The sequence below is a fragment of the Panthera pardus genome, unplaced genomic scaffold (genome assembly GCF_024362965.1).
Source record: "Panthera pardus isolate Hobbes unplaced genomic scaffold, ASM2436296v1 HiC_scaffold_6, whole genome shotgun sequence".
Taxonomy (NCBI): domain Eukaryota; kingdom Metazoa; phylum Chordata; class Mammalia; order Carnivora; family Felidae; genus Panthera; species Panthera pardus.
This window is the reverse complement of record NW_026526991.1, coordinates 40,838,167-40,860,881: the sequence shown is the minus strand read 5'-3', so window position 1 is coordinate 40,860,881 and position 22,715 is coordinate 40,838,167. Positions and strand designations below refer to the sequence as shown.

General features: G+C 37.6%; 1 protein-coding gene across 1 annotated transcript in view; it reads left to right on the top strand.

Moving 5' to 3' along the window:
• The window catches only part of NAV3 (neuron navigator 3), an 820,281-nt gene that overhangs the window by 223,642 nt on the left and 573,924 nt on the right, over positions 1–22,715 (top strand). The window contains exon 2 of the mRNA XM_053894885.1: positions 7,707–8,115. Within this exon, the coding sequence (XP_053750860.1) occupies positions 8,044–8,115 (72 nt within the window). The 5' untranslated portion in view covers positions 7,707–8,043. The remainder of the gene's footprint in view (positions 1–7,706; positions 8,116–22,715) is intronic.

The window sequence follows — 22,715 nt, the reverse complement described above, 5'->3', positions numbered from 1 at the left end:
TACGAATTTTTTGAACTTCTGTGAATGGAATCATGCAGTATATATTCTTTTGGACTTTGAATTCTTAAAATTTTTGATATTTATATTGATAAGTGTCTCTAGTTTTCTCATTTTATTTAATGTATGTTTATCTCTTGTATAAAAGTGCCACAAGTTACTTACCCATTGTAATGTTGGACTTTTGTATTCTTTCCATATTTTTGGCCATTCTGAAGGAACTGTCCTGCACATTTCTCTTCATGCACTATGTGTACAGTTTTGAAAACTACAAGTCTAGGAGTATTACTGCTGGGCCATACTGTATGTGTATCTTCAAACTTGTTAGATTTGCAATTAACAATTTTTGGTAAAAAAAAATTGTTGCCATTTTTGAGTGTGTGTGTGTGTGAAATTACTGTACAAATTTATATTTTGGCCAGCATATTTATGTTCTTGTTTTTCCATGTCTTTGCCAGTAGTTGGTATTGTCATTTTAAAACATTTTTTCTAAGTTTTGAGTTTCAATTCCAGTATAATTAACATATGATGTTATATTAGTTTCAGGTGTACAATATAATGATACAGCAATTCTATGTATGACTCAGTGCTCATCATGATAAGTGTACTCTTAATCCCTTTCACCTATTTCACCCATTCCCTCCCCCACCTCCCCTTTGGTAACCATCAGTTTGTTTTCTATAGTTAAGAGTCTGTTCCATGGTTTGTCTCTCTCTCTTTTTTCCTTTGTTTGTTTCTTTTTTTTTTTTTTTTTTTAAATTTTTTTTTAACGTTTATTTATTTTTGAGACAGAGAGAGACAGAGCATGAATGGGGGAGGGTCAGAGAGAGAGGGAGACACAGAATCGGAAGCAGGCTCCAGGCTCTGAGCTGTCAGCAGAGAGCCCGACGCGGGGCTCGAACTCACGGACCGTGAGATCATGACCTGAGCCGAAGTCAGACGCTTAACCGACCAAGCCACCCAGGCGCCCCCCTTTGTTTGTTTCTTAAATTCCCCCTAAGAATGAAATCATAGGACATTTGTCTTCCTCTGGCTTACTTATACCGCTTAGCATTAGACTCTCTAGCTCCATCCATGTTGTTGCAAATGGCAAGATTTCATTGTTCATGGTTAAATAATGTTTCATATTGTGTGTGTGTGTGTGTGTCACTATGGAATATTTACACACACACACACACACACACACACACACACACACACACACACCACCTCTTCTTTATCCATTCATCTATTGATGAACACTAGGGTTACTTCCATAATGTGGCTATTGTAGATAATACTGCTGTAAACATCGGCGTGCTTGTATCTTTTTGAATTAGTATTTTTATATTCTTTGGATAAATACCCGGTAGTGTTGGGACGCCTGGGTGGCTCAGTTGGTTGGGTGTCTGACTTCAGCTCAGATCATGATCTCACGGTTCATGACTTTGAGCCCCATGTTCAGCTCTGTGCTGACAGCTCAGAGCCTGGAGCCTGCCTCAGATCCTGTCTCCCTCTGTCTCTCTGCCCCTCCCCCATTCACACAATCTCTCACTCTCTCTCTCAAAAATAAATAAAGATTTTTAAAAAATTAAAAAAAGTACCCAGTAGTGTATAGTAGTTCTATTTTAATTTTTTGAGGAACCTCCATACTATTTTCCATGGTGGCTGCAGCAGTTTGCATTCATACCAACAATGCATGAAAGTTCCTTTTTCCCCACATCCTTGCTGATGCTTGTTGTTGTGTTTTTGGTTTTAGCCGTTTTGACAGGTGTGAGGTGATTTCTCATTGTAATTTTGATTTGCATTTCCCTGCTGGTAAGTGATATTGAGTATCTTTCCATATGCCTGTTGGCCATCTGTAAGTCTTCTTTGGAGAAATGTCTGTTTATGTCTTCTGCTTATTTTTAATTGGATTATTTGTGGGTTTTTTGTTTGTTTTTGTTTTTAGTGTTGGGATGTGTGGGTCTTTATGTGTTTTGGATACTAGGTCTTCATTGGATATGTCATTTACAAATATCTTCTCCCATTCAGTTGGTTGCCTTTTAGTTTTGTTAATGGTTTACTTGGCTGCACAGAGATTTTTATTTTGTTGTGGTCCCAATAGTTTATTTTTGCTTTTATTTCCCTTGCCTCAGGAGACGGATCTAGAAAAATGTTGCTACAGTCGATGTCAGCGAAATTACTGCCTGTGTTCTCTTCTAGGATTTTATGGTTTCAGGTCTCAAATTTAGGTCTTTGATCCATTTTGAGTTTATTTTTGGGTATGGCGGGAGAAAGTGGTCTGGTTTCACTCTTTTCCGTGTAGCTGTCCAGTTTTACCAACACGATTTGTTGAAGAGACTTTTTTCCCTATTGCATTTTCTTACCTTTTTTTGTTGAAGGTTAATTGATCATAGAATCACGGGGTGTTTCTGGGTTCTGTTCATGTGTGTGTCTCTTTTATGTGCCAGTACTATACTGTTTTGATAGCTACAGCTTTGTAGTTTATCTTGAAATTGTGATACTTTCAGCTTTGTTTTTCTTTTTCAACATTGTTTTGGCTATTTGGGTCTTTTGTGGTTCCAAACAAATTTTAGTGTTACTTGTTCTAGTTATGTGAAAAATGCTATTGATATTTTGATAGGGATTGCATGAAATGTGTAGATTGCTTTGGGTACTGTTACCATTTTAACAATATTTGTTCTCCTAATCCATGAGCATGGAATATCTTTCATTTGTGTGATCCTCAATTTCTTACATCATCAGTGTTTTATAGTTTTCAGAGTACAGGTCTTTTACCTCCTTGGTTAAGTTTATTCCTAGGTATTTTATTATTTTTGGTGCCATTGTAAATGGGGTTGTTTTCTTAATTTCTCTTTCTGTTGTTTTATTATTGGCGTATAGAAATGCAATGAATTTTTGTACATTGATTTTGTATCCTGGACCTTACTCAATCCATTTATCAGTTCTGATAGTATTTTGTTGTTGGTATTGTTAGGTTTTTCTGTATTTAGTATCATGCCAATTGCAAATAGTGAAAGTTTTACTTCTTTGTGATAATTCAGATGTCTTTTATTCTTTTTTTTTTTTTTTTTTTTTTTTTTGTCTTACTCTGTGGCTCGGAATTCCAGTACTATGTTGAATAAAAGTGGTGAGAGTGTCTTGTTCCTAGTCTTAGGAGAAAACCTTTAAGTTTTTCACCATTCAGTATGACATTAGCTGTGGGTTTTTCATATATGGCCTTTATTATGTTGAGGTATGTTTCTTCTAAACCTTTGTTGAGGGTATTGCCATTTTTGAAAATTATAGACCTTGGTTTACACTAGCATTTTCCTAATATAAATGAGGGTGTTTACTTTTTCATGCTTGTTGGCATTTGTGCATCCTCTTTTCTTCTCACTTTTTATTTTTAAATAATTTCAAATTCATAAGGAGTGGGGGAAAAAAGTACAGGGAAGTTTTATTTCTGTACCTAGTTTCTCTAGTTGATAACACTGTGTGTAACTATAGCACGTATCAAAGCCAGTAAATTGACACTGGTACAATTATAAGAACGTATTCATATTTCACCAGCTTTGCACTCTTTTGTGTATGTATATACATTTATTGCATGTGTAGATTCATGTAACCACCTCCACAATCAAGATAGAATTATTCTATTAATATAGGGCTTCCTCACATCACACATCCTTCTCCCCATCCTTCTCCCCACCACTAATCTGTTCTCCATGTCTGTTACTTTTCTCTTTTTGGAGCACCTATTCAAATATTTTTGTCTGTTTTTTTTTTTGTCTTTTCTTAATTTTTAAATGTTTTTATATGTAGTTATATGTATAACAAGTACCTTTTCCTACTCTGGGTTTATATTTTCTTATTGGTGTAATCTGATGAATAAAAGTTCTTGATTTTAATATTATCTTAGCTACCATGTTTTCTTTAGGTTTAGTGCCTATGACCTCTTGTTTCTCTTCCTTCAGATCATTAATATATTCTTGCAGAGGCATTATTATCTTGTCACAGGTATATGTACAGTCCACCTGGAATTGATTATTGATGTGAAGCAGAGGTCAAATTTCACTTTGTACCCACATGAATGTCTAATTGAGCCAGAACTCTATTGAGAAAACGTCTTCCTTTCACTCTGCAATCCTACCTTTGCACTGAATCAAGTGACCCATATGTGTTAAGAGTTTGTTTCTGGGCTTCTGAATCCATTGGTTAACTTGTCTATCCTTGCATCAGTTATATCCCATTGTGTTTACTGTTGGTTTATATTTCTCAACATTTGGAAGAGCAGATAGTTGAAACTTGTTCTTCATAATGTCTTGGATTTTCCTGGTATTTTGCTTTCCCATATATATTTTAGAAGCATCTTCTGATGCTATAAAAACAAAACCGGGAATTTTGTTTGGTAATGGACTGTGTCTACAAATTTTTTAGGCATGAATTGGTGTTTCTGCAGTATTAAATCTTACAGTCCATGAATATAGCATAGTGCTCTATTTATATTTTGATTTTTTGATGTTTTATTGCTTTATTATAAAGTTTTCAACCATCTTTTATGAGATCTACTCCAAGATATTTGATATTTTTAATGCCACTGTAAATAGTATCTTCTTAAAATTTCATCTTTTTGAATATTTGTTGCCATTATAAAGGAATATAAAGGGATGTTATGCATTGATTTTGTATCCAGGAAATTTGCAAACTCTATTAATTCTAGTAATTTAACTCTTGATGCTTTGATATTTTCTGTATACATCATCATAACATTTCCAAATAAAAGTTATATTTCTTCCTTTCCAGTGCTTTCACTGCATGCCTGTATCCCTCTCCTTCCCTTTTTCTTTCTCTCATACTTTCTTGTATCACTGCATGGTAGGACTTTAAGTACAATATTTACAATATTGTAGATAATTTACATTGGTAGTTATTTATGTGCTGTCCCTGAGCAGATGGAAAGTCTTTAATTTTTTACAAGTATGATGTTTACTATAGATATTTTGTGAATACACTTTATCAGATAAAGGAAGATTATAGAAATCCTTTTCTAGTCCTCCTTTGCCAAGGGTGTGTGTGTATGGTGTGTGTATGTGTGTGTGTGTGTGTGTTTGCGTGATGAATCAGTGTTTAATTTGTCAAATTATATTTCTGCACCAATAGAGATGGGCATATCATTTTTCTTCCTTATTTCATTAATCTGAATTATACGGATTCATTTTCAAACCTTAAACCAATCTTTATTCCTGGCATAGGACCAACTTGGAATTGGTGTATGATCCATCTTGTACATTGTTGGATTCAGTTCATGTTCCTTTAGGAATTTTGCTCCTGTGTCCATCGGTGAGATTGGCTTGTAATTTTCTGGATTTTAGCAAGCATCTTTTGTGTGCTTTACAAGTCATTTTATCTTCTTCCATCCAAAGTGCTTCTCTTGGGGGATTTGCTGTTTTAGATAATGATATTATCCTTCCTGTGCTAATAGGAATAATGCATCCTTACATCACACACCCACACTCATGTCTAATCAGGTACCATTTCCATCAACTGTACCTTTAAAATATCATATTACTTAGTTTTGTCATTCTTTCCATTTCATCAGCTCCTGCACTAGTTCAGGATGCTACTGTCTCTTTATTTGATTGTTGAAGCAGTATCTATAAGGTTTTTCTGTCACAGGTTTTGTTCCCTCCCATCTATCTTGCTTATTGCAGGTAAGATGAACTTTTAAAACCACAAATTCTATTATGCTTCATTTCTTCTTAAGAAATTTCAGTGACTCCTCATCGAATTACTCTGAGCTCATATGGGCCATGTGTTCTCTCATGTCCCAGCCTTGGCCCATGCTGTTTTCTTTGCTGGTAACATTCCCATTAGTACGTAAACTAGGTATACCTCTGCAGCACATCAGAGGACTTGAGGAAGGAACAAGACTTGGGGAAATAATGGCTAGACAGGAAACTGTATGGAAAGGTACAAAAGGCAGTCAGGAGCTGATTTTTCAGACAGTATCTATTTAGTTTATCATTTATTTTATGCTTGGCCTGGCATGTTTTGTGGGACCTGGCAGTGAGGTTCTTAAAAGGAATACATCATGCCGAACCCTGGTGCTCAGCTCTTGATAGTGTAGTTAATGAGTCATGTAAAAAGTGAACCTCTTAAGTAAATAACCAGGGTGATGGGGAATTGGTGAAGGTGTAGGGATGGTTAACCTGGCTAAGGTGCTACTTGAAGACTTGTCAGATACAAGGGGAAATTAAAAATGTTTTGTGTACATTGATGACTACAAGGATATAAATAACCACAAATATACAGAAGTATTTAGGAATGCAGAATTGATCTCCAAATTAGGAAGACTTATTTCAAGGCCAGAAATTTAAAGACTGCTTCCATATGGAAGGAGCTGCCTCCCAAGATAACTGTTTTCTCTTGTGTAATGTACTTAGGCAGTGGTTGGTCAATTATGTTAAGGGATTTTATACATTAGGACAGTGGTTTGAAGACTCAGGCCATATACAGACTAAATAAGAGTCTTTGGGGATGGGACATAAGAATCAGTAATTTTTGAAGCTTCCCTATGACTCCAAAATGGAGACAAGTTTGGGAAGCCCTACAGTAGTGGGAGGTCTCAATTCCTCAGTGGTTTCCTACATCAGGAGTGTTTCAAGGAAATGAATAAAAAAATGCACATTTCCGAGCACTCCTTTATAGCTTCTACATTAGTCGTGTTGGGTGGACCCAATAAATCTGTGTAATTAAGATTATTTCCAGATTATTTCATTTTCTAGCAGGGTTTGGAAACCACTGGCTTATATGACTTTTTAAAGGAGAAAATTGTGCATTCATAATTCAGCAAGGCACCTGAAAAACTAATTTATGGTATGCTTGTGGACAAAATATATAATATGAATTGAGACATCTATGTCTAGGACAAAGAATGGGTTTTGTGGGACATCTGGCTGGCTCAGTCGGTTGAGTGTCTGACTCTTGATTTCAGCCCAGGTCATGATCCCAGGGTCGTGGGATTGAGCTCCAAGTTGAACTCCCTGCTGAGTGTGGAGCCTGCTTAAGATTCTGTCTCTGTCTCTGTCTCTGCCTCTCTCTCTCTCTCTCTCTCTCTCTCTCTCTCTCTCTCTCTGTCTTCCTCTGCCCCCACTCACATGCTCTCTCTTGCTCTCTAAAATAAAAAACTTAAAAAATTAAAAAAAAGAATGGGTTTGGGTTCAAAGTTATCTGAATTCTAATTCTAGTCCTGTTGCTACTCACTAGACTTAAAAAATTTGCTTACCATCTCAGTCTCCTCATCTTAAAATAGAGTAATAATAACAACTTTATAAATTCATTTTGAAATTTAAGTTATTTATGAGAACTGTCAGTCTAACATCATGTCTAAGTATATTGGGCTCATTTTAAATTCTTTAGTTCTGTGAATACTGAAATTAATGAGTGGATCCATGGAGCATATACGCATGTTTGATGAGTGTATATGTATTCCCTATTGACTTTTAGCTTTGATGTGCTGTGAATCCCTAGTTTTAATATTCTGCTTTGAGTCAGGTTGGAATTGGTATTTTAAAGGCCAGAGGGGTAAAGAATAATGCCTTTCACCAGCTATTGCTTTTATGTGAAATATAATCCATGCCTACATTGTTTTTCTAAATTGCACATTTTAGGTAATTTTTCATTAATTATACTGCAAATGACGGGGGTGAGAATTAACTGTGTACTTTTTTTTTTTTTAATCACAGGTTAAGGGGAACTGTGTAATTATTTATTAAAATGGAAAACTGTGAAGAAAGAAAAAGATAGCAGTTGGAGTTAAAATTCCTGGATGAATATTTTGCTTTTTGAGACATCAACATTTAAAAACGATATGCTGATTTGGAAAGTCCTGGGAGTACATTGCAAAATTCATCTTTTCCATTCAATAAATGGACTTTTTAATCACTCCTTGGAGTTGAGGAAGTTCGGAGACAGTGTGTGATGGGAAATGTGGCATGCCGGTGTTTTCCTGGTGATTGCATCTTGGATTAGGTTGCTGCCTATTTGAAGAGATTCCATTTTGAAAAGCAAGAACCCACTGTGATGGATGTCTCTTCAGAGATGAGCAGACATGGGAAGAATCCAGTGAGTCACAAGCTAGAAGATCAGAAGAAGGTAATGCAATACATTTCTTTTTGCTTCGTCCTTTTTGTTTATGCTTAGCGAGAATTTTCTGAATTGCAAATGAATGTGGTTTAGGAGATAAAATAACATACTATGTCATGGAAATAAATCCCTCCATATAGCCATGTATAGCTTTGGGCCTGGATCTCATTACCAGTTGGTGGTTTTGTTTCTGAAATCTTCTGAATTCATCCATCCAATAGGTTGGCAAAGGATTCTGTGGTGTTCTCTCACTCTTGACTGTGTTCTAGTGACCTGCTGGCCTGACCTCGTGGAACAGTTTTCTGAGATCCAGGATTAGGTATGAGTCATGGGGCATTGCTAGAGTAATGGAGCAAGTTAGAGCACTCCTAAAAGAGAACACCTGCCTTGCTGCCAATAGAAGGTGTAGTTGGCATTTGAAATTCTCCGATTTCATGTCCTTGGGGCACATCAACTTAAGCCTTCTCATTTTTACAGCTGGCCTGGAAAGAGAGTCATGAGGAAGCTGTGAGCTTTGGTTTGACTCTTCATGTGTGATGTCAAAGGAACTAATGGAAAATATCAAAATAGTGCTGTGCTAATATTTATTTTTAAATGGGGTTAGAGAGGTTCTGAGTGAGAAGCTGGGAATTCAATGCTGAGGTTTGCACTTAAACCTCATTTTTCTACCTTCTTAGAAATTCTTACCTGCTAAACCGCTGTGCTATAGTGAGAATCATCCAGAGAGTACTTACTAGAAGGGTCAAAGATGGTACCAGGAGAGAAATCCAAGTCTTAATAAAATATATTGTCTTTTGTGGTGCTTTCATTGATTCCATTAGTATAGGAGAGGTGTGTGGGGACCCAGTGGCTAAGTCACGAAATCAAGGAATAATGAGATAATAGAAAGGATATTTTTAGTTACAACTGGATCTAAGGGCATGATTAAAGTTTGTGTTTACATCTGTCTTAGAAATTTGTTGACTAGTCCTTTTGTACTCCCAGGAGACAACTAGCTCTTTTGCAGTTTTGGAGGTAGGAAGTTTCGAAGAGGCCATGTAGACAATAGCTTGTTAATTTGTTGTGACGTTTTGACTAGTGCCACTAGAAGAGGGGCTACAGTGATTGCTGTGCATCAATCTGGGCAGAAATGGATGGATTATTTATGCCCAACTGGTTTATTCATTGGGTTTACCTGCAGTATAAGTAAGTCTTGGAAATATTAAGTAGCATAAAATCCAAGATGCCTAGAGTCAATTTCGACTTCAATGTGGATATAAATTTCTGCACAAATAAGTGTGTTACCAAGAATGTTGTTGGTGTTTCAAGTGGTCAGCATTTTTTTCTTCCGCTGATACTAAGGGTGTTATTCCAAATAGATGGCAAGATTAATTTCTATCTAAACCACGCTCTGAAATTTCTTAACTACGGAGGGGCTGTTTTATCATTTTTCTCTATCTATAATTTTTATTAATTTAAAAATTTTTTTCAATGTTTGCAGAGAGTGCAAGCGGGAGAGGGGCAGAGAAAGAGGGAGGCACAGCATACGCAGGCTCCAGGTGCTCTGAGCTATGGGCACAGAGCCCAACGCGGGGCTCAAACTCAGGAACTGTGAGATCATGACCTGAGCCGAAGTCGGACGCTCAGTTGACTGAGCCACCCAGGCGCCCCTCTATCTACATTTTTTTTTAATGTCCTTAACTATGATGGGTAATTTGCTTACTGTATTAGATTGGTTAAGAGGGAAGCAAGTAATAGGTAAGTGGTTAATAATACAGAAATCTGACTTTTGGAGGAAGTCCTGCTTTTCTGGCGGGAAAGAAAAGCACCCCTGCAGGTGCTATCATTTTCTTTCCTGAATAAGAGATTCTTTCTGCAAACACAGAAGGGATTGCAAACTGAAGAATGGAATGAATTCTTCAAGTAATTCTGAAAATTCCTTGTATGAAACTTTAAACAATGGTCTCTAATGAGGCTTAGTTTCCCAGGCCAGTTCACAAAGGACTGTTCAGCTCATAAATAATAGTAATAGAGTTTAGGCAAACTATGGAGAGCCATGGCTCTGTGGGAAAATTAAAAAGACCAGTGTGGTAGTGTGGGACAAGAGGATCCCCATTCAACTGTAGCCTTCTAGTCGGTAGGGAGATGGGAGGAGGCATGAACATTTTCAGTGAGCATTATCAAGACAGAAAATGGGATACTAATGATTTCCTGGGTGTCCGATTTGTGTGAGCATTCACATTGAGTCAGCTAGAAATTCAGATGTTGATCGATTAATTGATAAGGACTTAAGATTCAGATTGAAGTGTCAGCAGGAACCCCTAGTCTCAATGACAGGTTTTTGAGTTTGCATTGAGGAGAAAAATGAAACGTAACATCATAAATCTTCGCAGACTAAACTCTGGGCACAGCCCTGCCACCACACAATTGCCAACAGAGATTATAAAATCATTCATGCAATTACTTCGAGTGTTTGTAGTCCTTTGTGATGAATTAATTTAACAGGCACAGTGTTTCACAACAGTGAAATAAAATACATTTATTCCAACTCGTGACTTAATCCAGAGGTGAAGCATCTTTTTGATACTACTGAAAAAATGTGTTCTTCTCACAGTGTTTGTGGCCTGCGGTAGATATTTAAAGCAAGACACGTGGAACTGACTTCAATATAGGCTCTTATTTTGAATACTGCCCCGCTGATTTTTTTGTTCAGTTTACAAATAACTCGTTAGATTTGTGTTCTTTTTTTTCTTTATTTATTTTGGGGGAGGACAGAAAGGGGGAGAGAGAATCCCAAGCAGGCTCCATGCTGTGAGTGCAGAACCCAATGTGGGACTCGATCTCATGAACTGTGAGATCCTGAACTGAGCCGAAATCAAGAGTCAGACACTTAACCCACTGAGCTACCCAGGCACCCCACTGGCTTTTGTTCTTGATTTAAAATGTTTGAATTTGTACTTCGTGTGCTCTACTTCCAAATAGAAACCGTTAGGATACTGGGCACATGAGTTTGTATGTGTGCGACTCTGGTGAGTAGGGAATGTCAGGGAAGAGGTAATTTATGGAGTGCTTACTATACCAGGAGCATGCTTGGTCCTTTCCAGTTCATGAAGAAAGTGTCTTTCTATAAAGATGAAAGGTGGTTTTACCTTTTCCGTCTCTCCTTAAGAAATTTGGTCCTGTAAAATTAATGACAAGTTCCTCAAAAGTATATATACGATATATATGTATATACAATATACAAAAATATAAATAAAATAAAATAAAATATATACCATTATTCAAAATTAAAGCTTTCAAAATGTGTGTGACTCCTTAGGCTTCTTTAAAATAATGCCCCATCACCTGACTAAATCTGGAAGACATAGATAAAGTTAAAAGGTATCATATCTACAAGTCCTATCTGAAGAACTCTTCATTATGGATAAACCAGAGATGTGGATCTTATAGGAGCTGAGAATACTTCTAAGAATCTCAACTCAACCTGGATTAGTGTAGGGGTAGGTGGAATTCAATTCTCTTTTTGATTCCTGTGATTTTTATCAGTAGAGTGGTCAGTTAGCGTTGGCCCATTATCCTGCACTTGGCATTCTCTTTCTGGAATGTCCCAGATGGGAAAATGATCCTGGCATCTCAAAGCTCCTGAATGCCCATAATGAGGTGTTTTATTTTTGAAAACTTGACCTTTTGACCCATGTTTGCTCCTTGTGCCAGTGAGTTCGGGATATTGCTTTCCACTAATTTTATTGCTTTGTGGGATTCTTTCTGCAGAAGCCCGTGGAACAGTGAAAGCCCAATAGGTACAAACGTCGCTTCTATTTAATTAATTGTGAACTTGAACTGAAAAGCAGAGCTCAGTAGGTTTGACTGTCACTCAACTGCAGCAGTTTGCAGTTCAGACAGCCCTGGGACACTGCTTTATTGGTCCATGAATAGTTTGTGTATTAAAACAAACATTTGTCATAGTCAACAGTTTGCTAGGTTGTGCTGAAAAGGGTAACAGGGACACACATTTTGAAATTATGGCAATGAAATGCAATAAATATTTAGTGACCTGTTGGAATAACTTTGTTTTTCTGTTCTCTGAAGCAGAAAGGGATGAAGAGTATTACTGAATATATGCAGAGATATTTACATTTATGGAAATGTCTAAGATTGATGTCCTATTATTTTACTGCCTAAAATCATATCTTTTACATATTAGTCAGCATTATTTTCACACTGCCTTGCGAAAAGCTCGAGATAAATTCTAACACATCATGTCTTCTTAAGAGATGGCAATTATTTCAAAAGTAACACAATCTGAGTGTAGTGAATGGGAGTCTGAGATGTGGAAAGTCATGTAAAATGAGAGAAATGATTGTATTAATTAATAGAAAAGGGGATGCTGATATGGACAAAGCTTGCTATTTGAAGGGCAACTCCAGTGATGTTGTGGACCTAAAATCAAGTTTAGATAGGGGTTAGAAAAAGCATCATCTGCAAGTGCCATTGAGGGCTTCATCAGTGTCTCTCCCCATAGACTAGTTTTGTTTTTCAGTTGACATCAAACAGAAGAGTGTGGTCCAGGTTCATAACTGCAGACAACTATGTTAGGCTACTCCAATAATTTTACTGAAAACCTTGCTCACAATGATTACCAGTGCTTTATAGAGCAAAAATAATTTATCAGTTTAAATCTAGCCTAATTTTTCATTTACTATTTTTCTTTTAGTGTGCTGATTGTGATTATCCTCACAGGTGTTGAGAACTACTTGAAATTGTTGATGTTGGAAGCTGATTAAAAACCTGTGTTCTTAAGAGAAAATATGAAGATAAGTCACTAGAGAAGGCTTAGAATAGATCTAGGCTTTTCATTCATTCTTTGATCTTCTTGAAGGATGGACTCATTACATGGTGCTTTATTTTCACAAATCTGCCTGACTTCTTTTTTGTTAGTATGTCTGAGATACGTTAAAAGGTCCATAAGCGAGCACGAGGTTTCTGAAACAAAGTCACATCATTTATTAATCATCCAATGTGAAGCATGACTTGCTAATATGAATCGATTATCTGTGGGTTTCAACAAAATTGATGAGTCATCTGGTTGCTGATTAGCCAAATTTTTAATTTTTGAAATTCATTGAGCAGGTATTCGGCAATGATCTTATATAAATCTGGAATCCATGTGGAGACACAAATATGAAGGCCACGTTCACAAAGAAACTGGTACTGGAATTGTGGCATTCTGTGATACTGCCCCTAATTTCTGCCCCTGTTGTGTGTCTTTTTTTTTTTTTTTTTTTTTTGCAACAGAGAGAGACAGAGCATGAGCAGGGGAGGGGCAGAGAGAGAGGGAAACACAGAATCGGAAGCAGGCTCCAGGCTCTGAGCTGTCAGCACAGAGCCCGATGCGGGGCTCGAACCCACAGACTGAGAGATCATGACCTGAGCTGAAGTCGGACGCTTAACCGACTGAGCCACCCAGGCGCCCCCCTGTTGTGGGTCTTAAAAAAGCTGCTGCAAACAGCTGTCTCCTAGCCACTTTACCTGGAGTTCTCTAAGAATGAATTAGATAAGGTGGGCTCTTTTTCTGCTGAGCAGTGATTCTAGAAACTTCTCTCTCAGATGTGAACTTGGATAAAACTTCTTTTAAAGCTCCTTCTATCATATCATAGGTGGTCCTCAAATAGACCTCTCCTGAAAGTTTATATGGCCACTTGCCTTTTTGGTCCTGACCACATACGTTTTCAGTGTAAACAGTATTTGTGCTAACAGGAAGAATTGGTAATAGATAAAAGTGAATATTGTATACCATGCTTAATGGTTCTGCTCCTTGGTTCTAAACTAGACCATGTTCTGTTTCCTGATTGGTGAATTTTAGATGTCAACAGGTGTAATGACTGCATTACATAATGCATAATGCATAATGAATGACTGCATTCATAAGAATAAACAGATACAACAGGCCCAAGATGGATGGATGATACTTGAGTGGTGTGATACACATTTTGAGCATTTTGAAGGCAAAATTACATGTTGTTGTTTGGTTATTACTTGTCCTTAATTATGTTCTCAATGATAATAATGATTACTAAGATATAAAGTTTAGTAAGTTTTAATTCCTGTTTATTCTTAAATACTTTTTTCTGTTTTGGTATTAACATGTGAATTCTGGCTTTTATCATTCCATAAAGGAATGACTGAAACTAATTTTTTCATCTAAAATATATTGGAAAAATGTGACCACATGCAATACAAAAAACTTGGAATATATCAATAGACTGACTTGCTCTTACCTTTCAATACATATATTATTATATTTTTATGTGTTTATATCTAGTGTGTGTATACATACACATACAACTTTTTAAAGCAGATATTATAATATTGTGTGACCTGTTTTGAATGGCCAATCATATCATTGTCAGTTTCTCTTTAAGATTATGTTCCTAAAAGGATTGAGACTTTCCTCCATTTGACCATATGAATAAATACTTTTGAACATAGCACAGTCATTTTATTTTTTAATTTAATTTTATTTTTTTAAAGTTTTTAATGTTCATTTTTTTAAATTTTTTTTAACATTTATTTATTTATTTAAAAAAATTTTTTTAACGTTTTTTAAATTTATTTTTGAGACAGGGAGAGACAGAGCATGAACAGGGGAGGGTCAGAGAGAGGGAGACACAGAATATGAAACAGGTTCCAGGCTCTGTGCTGTCAGCACAGAGCCTGATGTGGGGCTCGAACTCACGGACCGCGAGATCATGACCTGAGCTGAAGTCAGACGCTTAACCGACTGAGCCACTCAGGCACCCCACATTTGTTCATTTTTGAGAGACAGAGACAGAGCGTGAGTGGGGGAGGGACAGAGAGAGGGGGAGGCACAGAATCTGAAGCAGGCTCCAGGCTCTGAGCTGTCAGCACAGAGCCCGACGCGGAGCTCGAACTCATGAAGTGTGAGATCATGTCCTGAGTTGAAGTCTGACTCTTAACAGACTGAGCCCCCCAAGCACCTCATAGCACAGTCATTGTAAACCAATAGTTCACCTGTGTCCACTTGCCTCCTTCGAGGTTCCAGGTAATTATAAAAGGGTAGACTGAGAATTCTACAAAGCTTACCCTGGGGTAGCCACATGGACAACAAACCTATAAATGCACATAAAAATACCATTAAAAAGTGCTGAACATCAAAATCGGGGGCGGGGGGGGGACTTGCTCATTTCCACGAGTCAAAGATTTGAGATTAATCATGAAATCAGAGTACACGTTGGCACCAGAATGGAGTGGGAAGCAAGAACATGTGTAAGCAGAGAAGAGTCAGAGTGGGATGCCATGAGCTGGGAGTGGGATGATACGGGGAGTGCAATGACTTGTCTCGTTTGTGTCTTGTACAGCAGGCTCCTTGCTGGTGAGCAGAGCCATCTGATTTAATAACACGAGGACAGGGTGGCAGCATTTTTTGTTTTTTTCCTACATGGGGACTGACCAGATGTCTCCCAGACATGATATTCAGTGAATACACAAATGCCTGGGATAAGAGTTACATGAAGCAAAGCAGATTTAATGATATGTTCTAAAAGCACCGGACATAAGAAATTCTGTCAGTTTTATATGCAAAGTTGGGCAATTTTTATGAGAAATAAGCAGAAAATCATCAAGTCTTCGAAGTATGTTCTGAGGAACAGTAACAGTATTCTAATCAGAAATGTATAAGAAATGCGGAGTCTCAGGCCCCACACCAGAACTACTGAATCAGAATGTGCATTTGAACAAGATATCCAGGTGGTTTATTAATGCACAGCAGTATTGGAGAAGCACTGCCCTAGAGATCATGCCTGAGAGCTTCTCAGTGGGACTAAGCTTTTTTTTTTTTAAATATATTGTATTTATTTATTTTTAATTTACATCCAAGTTAGTGAGCATATAGTGAAACAATAATTTCAAGAGTAAATTCCTTAGTACCCCTTACCTATTTAGCCCATCCCCTCTGCCCTCCCATAACCCTCTGTTTGTTCTCCAGATTTATGAGTCTCTTCTGTTTTGTCCCCCTCCCTGGTTTTGTGTTCTTTTTGCTTCCCTTATGTTCATCTGTTTTGTATCTTAAAGTCCTCATATGAGTGAAGTCACATGATATTTGTCTTTCTCTGACTAATTTCGCTTAGCATAATACCCTCTAGTTCCATCCACGTAGTTGCAAATGGCAAGATTTCTTTTTTCTTTTCTTTTTTTTTTTTTTTTTTGGCATTTCATTTTTCTTTCTTTTTTTTTAATATATGAAATTTATTGTCAAGTTGGTTTCCATACAACACCCAGTGCTCATCCCAAAAGATGCCCTCTTCAATACCCATCACCACCCTCCCCTCCCTCCCACCCCCCATCAGCCCTCAGTTTGTTCTCAGTTTTTAAGAGTCTCTTATGCTTTGGCTCTCTCCCACTCTAACCTCTCTCTTTTTTTTCCTTCCCCTCCCCCATGGGTTCCTGTTAAGTTTCTCAGGATCCACATAAGGGTGAAAACATATGGTATCTGTCTTTCTCTGTATGGCTTATTTCACTTAGCATAACACTCTCCAGTTCCATCCACGTTGCTACAAAGGACCGGATTTCATTCTTTCTCATTGCCACGTAGTACTCCTTTGTGTATATAAACCACAGTTTCTTTATCCATTCATCAGTTGATGGACATTTAGGCTCTTTCCATAATTTGGCTATTGTTGAAGGTGCTGCTATAAACATTCGGGTACAAGTGCCCCTGTGCATCAGTACTCCTGTATCCCTTGGGTAAATTCCTAGCAGTTCTGCTGGGTCATAGGGTAGGTCTATTTTTAATTTTTTGAGGAACCTCCACACTGTTTTCCAGAGTGGCTGCACGAGTTTACATTCCCACCAACAGTGCAAGAGGGTTCCCGTTTCTCCACATCCTCTCCAGCATCTATAGTCTCCTGATTTGTTCATTTTGGCCACTCTGACTGGCGTGAGGTGATATCTGAGTGTGGTTTTGATTTGTATTTTCCTGATGAGGAGCAGCATTGAGCATCTTTTCATGTGCCTGTTGGCCATCTGGATGTCTTCTTTAGAGAAGTGTCTATTCATGTTTTCTGCCCATTTCTTCACTGGATTATTTGATTAAGCTTTAGTTACCCACTCTTGGAGTAAGATGCCCTTTATTTTCTGTGTTCTGATTCCTATCTCCCTTCCCGACTTCTCTCCCAGTATTTCCTGGCATCATCAGCTAAGTTAACTACTTGCACTTGAATCATTCTTTCAGGTTCTACTCTGGCAGAAGCCTAAACTAAGACATTCTGTATCTGAGGTTCTGGACCAATACGGTGTATTTGTTTCCATCAGCTAGTGTTGGACTCTAAGTTAACACAGTTATTTGGAATTTAAATTTTTCAGGAATTCTTCTATCTCGTTTATTTATTCCTATTTTATTTTTGGATATCCTAAGTGCACACCCAGATAATGGTGGTGTGCTGGCCCTCACTTGTACAATATGGCTGGCCCTGACTTATAAACACTCAATTAAGAGATGACCCACTCACAGGACAGCTGCTGCCACCTCCCACTGCCACCCCATTGTCAACAGCCTCTACAGCACAAATTGTCCTAAGAAGTTGTTGAAGGAGCTGTGAGCTCCTTTCCCCATCTCTTGCCTTCTTCAACCTATTCACTAAAAACCAAAACACAATTATGAGACATTTACTGAATCTATTGTTTGGCATGGGTTTTTATATGAAATCTTCCTATTCACTCCTCTTTTCCTTTAGGGTTCCTTGCTGGGGAAACTAAATATACACAAAACAATGTCTAAGTGGGAACAAAGAACTAGCTTTATGAAAAGAGCATGCATGTAAATGCTCCCAAACTCTCCTAAAAGTAGATCTTCTCTTAGATGCTATGGTGCTTCAGTTCCAGAAGCCAAATGTGGGTTTCCTACTACCCTCAAAACTTGGATCACTGCTCCAGTGAACTGACCTGAAAATACTAACTATGTTAGTTGTGTGGATGAAGATGGACAGAGAACCTACCCAAAGAGGAGGACCGTGTGGGGGGAGTTTATCACAGATGAGCAATACAGTGGAAAAAAAAGAAGTGATGATGCCCATGATCTTACCTTTAGTAGAAAGAAACACTGCCCAATAATAAAACTTGGCCCAATATTTCACTCATGACCTCACCCATCAGGCTAGCAACGTCTTTGGGAGGATCTAGTAAAAAGTAGTGTAATAAACAGTGAAAAGCAAAGGATCTAGAATAAGATGCTTGAATTTTATTTCTGGCACTTACTGAAATTACTCAACTCTGTCCTCTCCTAGTTGTCTCATTTGTGTTATTTTATAAAATGAGAATATTTAAAACAATTATATATAAAGCATTTGGAGCAATGCCTTGTACCTACAAAACACTCAATAATTGGTAGCTTTTGGGGTGAACTAAAGAGTTGGGCATGGTTTATTTTCCTGTGTGCATAGGCTAGAATGTGAGTTAATGGGCACAAGTGTTCCTCCCTTCTCATCACTTGACTTCCTATGAGGTCCGGAAATGCTGGTCCTGAATGACTTCCTGGTTAGTTGTAATCACAGCAACTCATTTTAGACTTCTCTCTACCATCTGTGTTTAACAATTTAAGCACTCATAACATTAGGCTTCCCAAAATGTGAAGGGCTTCTTTATTAGGGAGTGGGAACAAACTCTCCCTCCCTGCTCCCTAAAACACCGAAGTGGAACCAACCAATCCTGGATTATGCACTAGAGCTTAAGATGGGTGGTAGGTCTGAGCATTGTTTCTTGACTTCTATTAAACTTGGTGTTAGTAGTTCATGTGAGTCCAAGGCTTAGTTTGCCTGTTTTTTGGAGAGAGTCTGAGGATAGTTGGTACCGAGGGAATTTCATCTGAAAGTATGGATATCAGGTTAACTACGTGTGACTAGAGTTCAACCCTAGAGCCAGTCAGAAAAGACGTCTGTGAGTTCAAAGGCTTTAATTTTCTTAGGATGACAAGTTTGATAAACCAAAATATTTTCTGGCCATGACGTATTGATAAATACAGAGTTATCCTTAGCTCATGGTACATTTTAAATAAAAAAGTATTTTCTAAATCCTAAATATTTAGGATGAGTTTTGTTTCTGTTTTCAAGAGGATATAAAGAACATTGAACATGAGGAAAATTCTCAGTTGATGCAGACTTTATTTCTTTCATTACCAATGTGAGATTGAGAGTGTAAAAATGTATATAAATTTTTTTTAACGTTTATTTATTTTTGAGACAGAGAGAGACAGAGCACGAACGGGGGAGGGTCAGAGAGAGGGAGACACAGAATCTGAAACAGGCTCCAGGCTCTGAGCTGTCAGCACAGAGCCCGACGCGGGGCTTGAACTCACTGACTGAGAGATCATGACCTGAGCTGAAGTTGGCCGCTTAACCGACTGAGCCACCCAGGCGCCCCGTAAAAATGTATATAATGAAGATATGTGATGAAGCAAACATGGTAAAATGTTAACCACACATACCAACTAGTGGTATGTATAAAGGTGTTTACTGTAAAATTGTTTAAACTTTTCTGTATATTTGAAGATACATATAAGACAACATGGGCAAATATATTAATAACTGATGTTTGCCATCAAGGTATTAACATTCTAGTAGCATATGTATAGTTTCTGTGCTTTACTTCCTTGAGCTTGATTATCCTACTCTGTGTAACTTGGGGATCAAGGGAGCTTAGAGGTTTTTAGAGGGAGACTAAGGACTGTTATTTTATTAGTCTTTCAGCTGCACTAGGTAGTTTTTCCAATTGGCCTGGGTCCTAAGCAGTATTTCTTACATGATATATATAGGAAATGCACTCACAATTTTCAACAACTGACTTAAAACTCATTTAGAGGATCCATCCCCATATGTATTGATTTTCCTTGACTTAAAACTAAGTTCGGTATATTCAATCATTTGTATGTTTCATAGACACGCACAGTTATTGTGCTTTAATTTGAATCTGGAGATGTCCATTCCAAGCATTAATACAGTAAAAATAAATACCTTTTTCTCATTTTTAGAATCATTCTTTATGACCAATTTTTCGTATTTCATGGAATAAATGCTTTTTTTAATTCTTTTTTTAAAATGTTTATTTATTTTTGAGAGAGAGCACGAACAGGGGAGGGGCAGAGAGAGAGAGAGAGAGAGAGAGAGAGAGAGAGAGAGAGAGAGAGAGAAGACACAGAATCCAAAGCAGGCTCCAGGCTCTGAGCTGTCAGCACAGAGCCCGATGCAGGGCTGGAACCTATGAACTGTGAGATCATGACCTGAGCCGAAGTCGGATCCTTAACTGACTGAGCCACGCAGGAGCCCCTGGAATAAATTATTCTCTGTAAATGTTTCTTGACACATATTACAGCAGAGCATGTACTTGTTAAAAATCCATTAAAAATGTTCAATGTTATATTGCTTGTTTAGAAGGAATTTCTTATGAGCATTTTTGCATAATGGTAAAGTGGTTCCTTAGTGCCCAATGGATATACTTCTACAGTGTACGTAGAAGGTTCTACATATTGCTTGCTATCTTCCAGGTTTTGATAACTCATCAGGTTTTGAGAAGTCATTGTTTCAGAGACAGAGATGGAGGTTAGTGGATTCAGGTTAGTAACGTTGCTCTTTGTTTTACTATATATTGCATTGTAGCATAATATTTTGTTTGATGGTGGAAATTATCAAAGAATCAACCACAGATTTAAGAGATATTTTGCGATCTTCAGTGTTTATTTGTGTATTTATGGAGTGCCTACTAGTTCTCTGTGGTAGGCAACAGTAATACAATTTACTTGGTTAACTGCATTACTAATGAATGGATGTATCCATGTGTATCTATCACCTCCTCTTTGGATAAAAAAGTGGGTTAGGCTCCTAACTAATATCTGAATAGCAAGCAATCTGTAGTTTGCAAAGAACTTTTACTTGTGTTTCTGTCCACCCTCGCAACTCAGTGGAATTGTAGGTCCAGTAATTTTATGTTCATTTTAGCAATGAACTTGTCTCAGATGAGAGAACTCAGCGGTTGCATCTTTTTATTTTGCTCAGTGATTTATTTTTATTTTATTTTTTAAAGATTTTTGAAATGTTTATTTTTGAGAGAGAGAGAGAAAGCCAGCACAAGCCGGGTAGAGGCTGGGGGTGGGGGGGCAGAGGATCAGAATCAGGCTCTGTGCTGACAGCAGAGAGCCTAATGTGGGATTTGAACTCATGAACTGTGAGATCATACCCTGAGCTGGAGTCGGACGCTTAACTGACTGAGCCACCCAGGTGCCTCAAAAACATGTAACTTATTAATAGGTTGTTAAAAATCTGTTTGAAAAATATAAATCTATGAAGACTTTTTGTTTTCATGTTAAATTTTATTCTAGGTGGGTGTGAGTATGATACACTTTCTTTAAGCAGATGTTTTTCGAGAGCTACTCCCAAATGACTTTGAAAAGATGTGAAAAATGAGGGTCCAGATTTGGGAACTGCAGTTAACCTGGTTTAGTCACGTTAGACTTGTCACGTTTGGGAAGTTGCACTCAAGGTTCTCCATCTATCTTATTAAAGGTGACTGATTTCATTAAGTCACATTAGGAAGCTTCATTTAATTGTTAGGAAAATATGTTGTAAGGGACACAGGTCATATTTAAATTTGATAGACTACATGGAGAAAAATTATTGCCAGTCTACACAGGTGGGGCCACACTCCCTCTCAGCTTCTCAGTTTTGCCAGCCCATCAGCCACCAGCTAACCCACAAAGCTTGGCTACCTGGTCCCCTGGCTGTGCCAATGACACATGTGAGTACACGCAGGTATGTAAGCCACCGAGCTCTCCTGTAGTGAGGCAGGATGTTCTGTTGGACCACATTCACATTCAGAATCTGCTTACCAGGGTGGAAATGAATGGGAAGTGGGGTCTGTCCCAGACATACGCCTGCTAGCCATTGTAAGCCATATCTACATCATTTTTGAGAGAATATTAAAAAAAAAAAGTTTGTCTACCCATCTTTGGATCTAATTTATAGTGTGTTTGATTTATCTGATGCAAAATGAAGATGAGGATAGTGTTTTATACAAATGGCCCTTCTGACTTTCTACTTTGATAAATATCTTTCAACAGCTACAGTTATGACATTTTCCTAATGTTGTTGTTTTCACACATGCTAATGGCTCTAAGGTATTAATCCAAATGGGCACGTTTAGTTCTGAGGCAAGAATGTGACTGAAACCACATGAATTCACCTGAATACTTTCCACTTTTTGCTGCTGATAGTTAACTTTATACTTTATAGTTTTTATTAAAATTAGGTGTTTCCTCTGAAACTCTTACTGGCTGCTTGATTAAACAATATTGTTAGGTGCAATGTAGTAGTTTTACTTCATGCTGTCTCGGTAAGAAGGGCTTGTATCTTTTAACAGTTGCTGGTCTTGGCAAATTGTAATGCTTGCACATAACAGATAAACAACACCTTGTATGTGCTTGTTATTCTCTAATTAACACTGGGAAAGGATTTAGGGTTAAACTTGAAAAACAACATAATGTCTTAATCTGCTTTGCTTTGTAAAATATTTTCATAGAATCATGAACCGATGCAGTGATTTCCACATTGCTTTGGGGGGAAAAGTAC